We start from the raw sequence: 2,753 nt of genomic DNA, 5'->3' as shown, positions 1-2,753 counted from the left end.
CAGAGCCGGAGCCACACACACACACACACACACACACACATACACACACACACACACACACGGCGTCGCGCAAGCGGTACACGACCTCTCACCAAGCTTGCTTCACGTGAAACTGGCAAAGAAGCCAGCGAGAGTTGGGAAGTGCCTCATCCACGGCGCGACCTTCGGCAAACGTCTTATCCGTGATCACGGCCGATGGAGTGATACCGTGGTCTGCAACCGCTTTCCGTAGAAAGTGTGCGACGACGCCGATCGTCTCGTGACTCACAATGGCGTGCGCCACAGGTATTCCCCATCCATAGACGCTTTCGACCACCACGCTAATCAACGGGTGGTCGTACATGTTTGTGCCATGTGTTGAGTCAAGAAAAATGCCACGATGCCCACACTCCTAAGGAAACACAGAACAAGCATGCATGGGAAGTGATGACGAGACGCTTACCATTAGCCACGTGCACAAGGCTGGCGACACACTGCAGTATTGACACGCCAACACGACACGAGACAACAGAGTGCCCCATGTGTTGCAAGGCGGTGCACATCATTGACCATGCATGCAAGGATTCAAGACGCGAGCACGGCACTCAGCACCACACACCTTGAGCACGCGTCGCTGCCACTCAGTCTGCACAAGGATGAATAGTGACTCTTGCGGGAAATCGCCTGAGGCGCGCTGTTCGGGCCCGCCAAACTCAAACGCCTCCTGACCTTGAAGCTTCAAGGCTGTGATGACCGGGGTGTGCTCGCCAGCCTCCTTGTTGTAGATTTGTGCAGCGTACCACACAGAAGCGGCGTCATCCGCATCAAAGCGCCCAGGCTCGTACTCCTGAGCAACGTTGTAGACATGCGCTTGCTTGAAAATGCTAGTCACGCAAGCACGACAAAGACGGTAAGAACGTGCACTGACACACAAGCACACGCAAGGCAGAGAACACACACACACACACACACACAAAACACACACTGACGCACACAACGCGCAAAACACACAAGCACACGCAAGGCAGAGAACACACACACACACACACACACAAAAACACACACGCACACTCGTTCACTCACTCACCCACTCACGCGCGCACTCACACACACACAGACACCGCATCGATCTAACCTGATACGTGGATGCGAGGAAAAGGTCGCCTTCACCTGATGATAAATGGCCGTGTAAGACGCCGAGACACGAAGGAGACGTGCCACTTCTGCACGAAACACGCCTGGCAGCTGTAGGTGACGCAGGTCCTTCGAATGTGAGTGGTAGTTGAACATCACCACCCGCACTCGCCCGCCTTTGCAGACCTGCCCCCACATCATTGCTGGACAACACCCAACAGGTTTTGGCGCCTTTGCACGGTGAGCGCGGATTGTGCCCTGATATGGTCGCTCATTGCCATGCCGAGAGCACGTCCGGACGAATTCTTCTTCCACCTGTACATGTTCGAGGCCCCACGCGGCAGCTTTTGGTGGGAAGCAGCAGGTGTGGTCACGCTTGACGTAATCGACGAGGGCAAAGTCGTCACACTCTGCCGCGGCGATGCACGACTCGAACCTGCTCCACGAGGCGTAGTAACGCACGACACAACCTGCAACGAACGACGTCGGGCAGGAGAGACATTGCTGATGAGAAACACAGGATCGGAGACAACAGGCAGGCCACAATCAAATACTCACATGAGGCGTCGTGATCCGTAATAACATGCTGCATGAGTTCCTTCGCGGTACAAAACGCAGCATCTGCGCAACCGCTCCGGCACTGAAAATGACCACGCGCCTGGCATATAGGGCAGAGCGCCGCTGGTGAGTAACACACGCACATACACACACAAAAGAGCGCAGACACACGCACGCATAAACACACACACACACACGCTGCAAGCGTGTACAATCACCACCAGATTCTGACCTTCTGTTTTCCGTGGTCGCGTAGTTGGTGCCTGGAGAGCGCCTGTCTGCTGCTGAAGGTCTGTGTACATGTGTTCTCGGGGCATGGGTACACAATGGCAACCTCGTTGCTGTTATTCTTGAACGTTTGCAGAAGGTCAGCAACGTCAGCACCTTTGTGCGACGTGCAGATGTGACGCTTGGCAGAGTCGAAACGAGTGAAGCGGGCGCTACAGCCAGACGCTGGGCACTCGAAAGGTTTCGTGTCTAGTGAAATCGCCGACAAGTGGCGTGAGCACACACAAGCGCAAACACACACACACACACGAGCGCAAACACACACACACACACATACACACACACACACACACACGCACACACAAGAGCGCGCGCGCACACACACACACACACACAAGAGCGCACACACACAAGAGCGCACACACGGAGTGTTGTTTCGTACCCGGGGTGACGACATGTGCCTGGTGTTGTTGTGTCGTCGCGGCTGTGACTTCTGACCCAGTCCCTGGGATACACACATGCACATGCAGCTAACCATGAACACACACACACACACACACACGCACGCACGCACACACACAAGAGCGCACACACGGAGTGTTGTTTCGTACCCGGGGTGACGACATGTGCCTGGTGTTGTTGTGTCGTCGCGGCTGTGACTTCTGACCCAGTCCCTGGGATACACACATGCACATGCAGCTAACCATGAACACACACACACACGCACACGAGCGCGCGCACACATACACACACACAGACACACGCACGCAAGAGCGCAAACACACACACACGCACGCAAGAGCGCAAACACACGCACACGCACGCACAGGCGCACACACATAATCACACACACG

At 55.5% G+C, this 2,753-nt stretch overlaps 1 protein-coding gene across 1 annotated transcript in view; it reads right to left on the bottom strand.

The window, feature by feature from the left end:
• Nucleotides 1–2,753, bottom strand: part of PTSG_07076 (uncharacterized protein) — a gene marked incomplete at both ends in the record, with an annotated part of 6,693 nt that overhangs the window by 3,180 nt on the left and 760 nt on the right. The window contains 7 exons of the mRNA XM_004992434.1: nucleotides 93–391; nucleotides 599–863; nucleotides 1,115–1,583; nucleotides 1,672–1,771; nucleotides 1,904–2,148; nucleotides 2,342–2,404; nucleotides 2,511–2,573. Of these exons, the coding sequence (XP_004992491.1) occupies nucleotides 93–391; nucleotides 599–863; nucleotides 1,115–1,583; nucleotides 1,672–1,771; nucleotides 1,904–2,148; nucleotides 2,342–2,404; nucleotides 2,511–2,573 (1,504 nt within the window). The remainder of the gene's footprint in view (nucleotides 1–92; nucleotides 392–598; nucleotides 864–1,114; nucleotides 1,584–1,671; nucleotides 1,772–1,903; nucleotides 2,149–2,341; nucleotides 2,405–2,510; nucleotides 2,574–2,753) is intronic.

The sequence above is a fragment of the Salpingoeca rosetta genome (genome assembly GCF_000188695.1).
Source record: "Salpingoeca rosetta unplaced genomic scaffold supercont1.16, whole genome shotgun sequence".
NCBI lineage: Eukaryota > Choanoflagellata > Craspedida > Salpingoecidae > Salpingoeca > Salpingoeca rosetta.
Note: the sequence above shows the minus strand (reverse complement) of the source record. Positions and strands in the feature narration are given on the sequence as shown.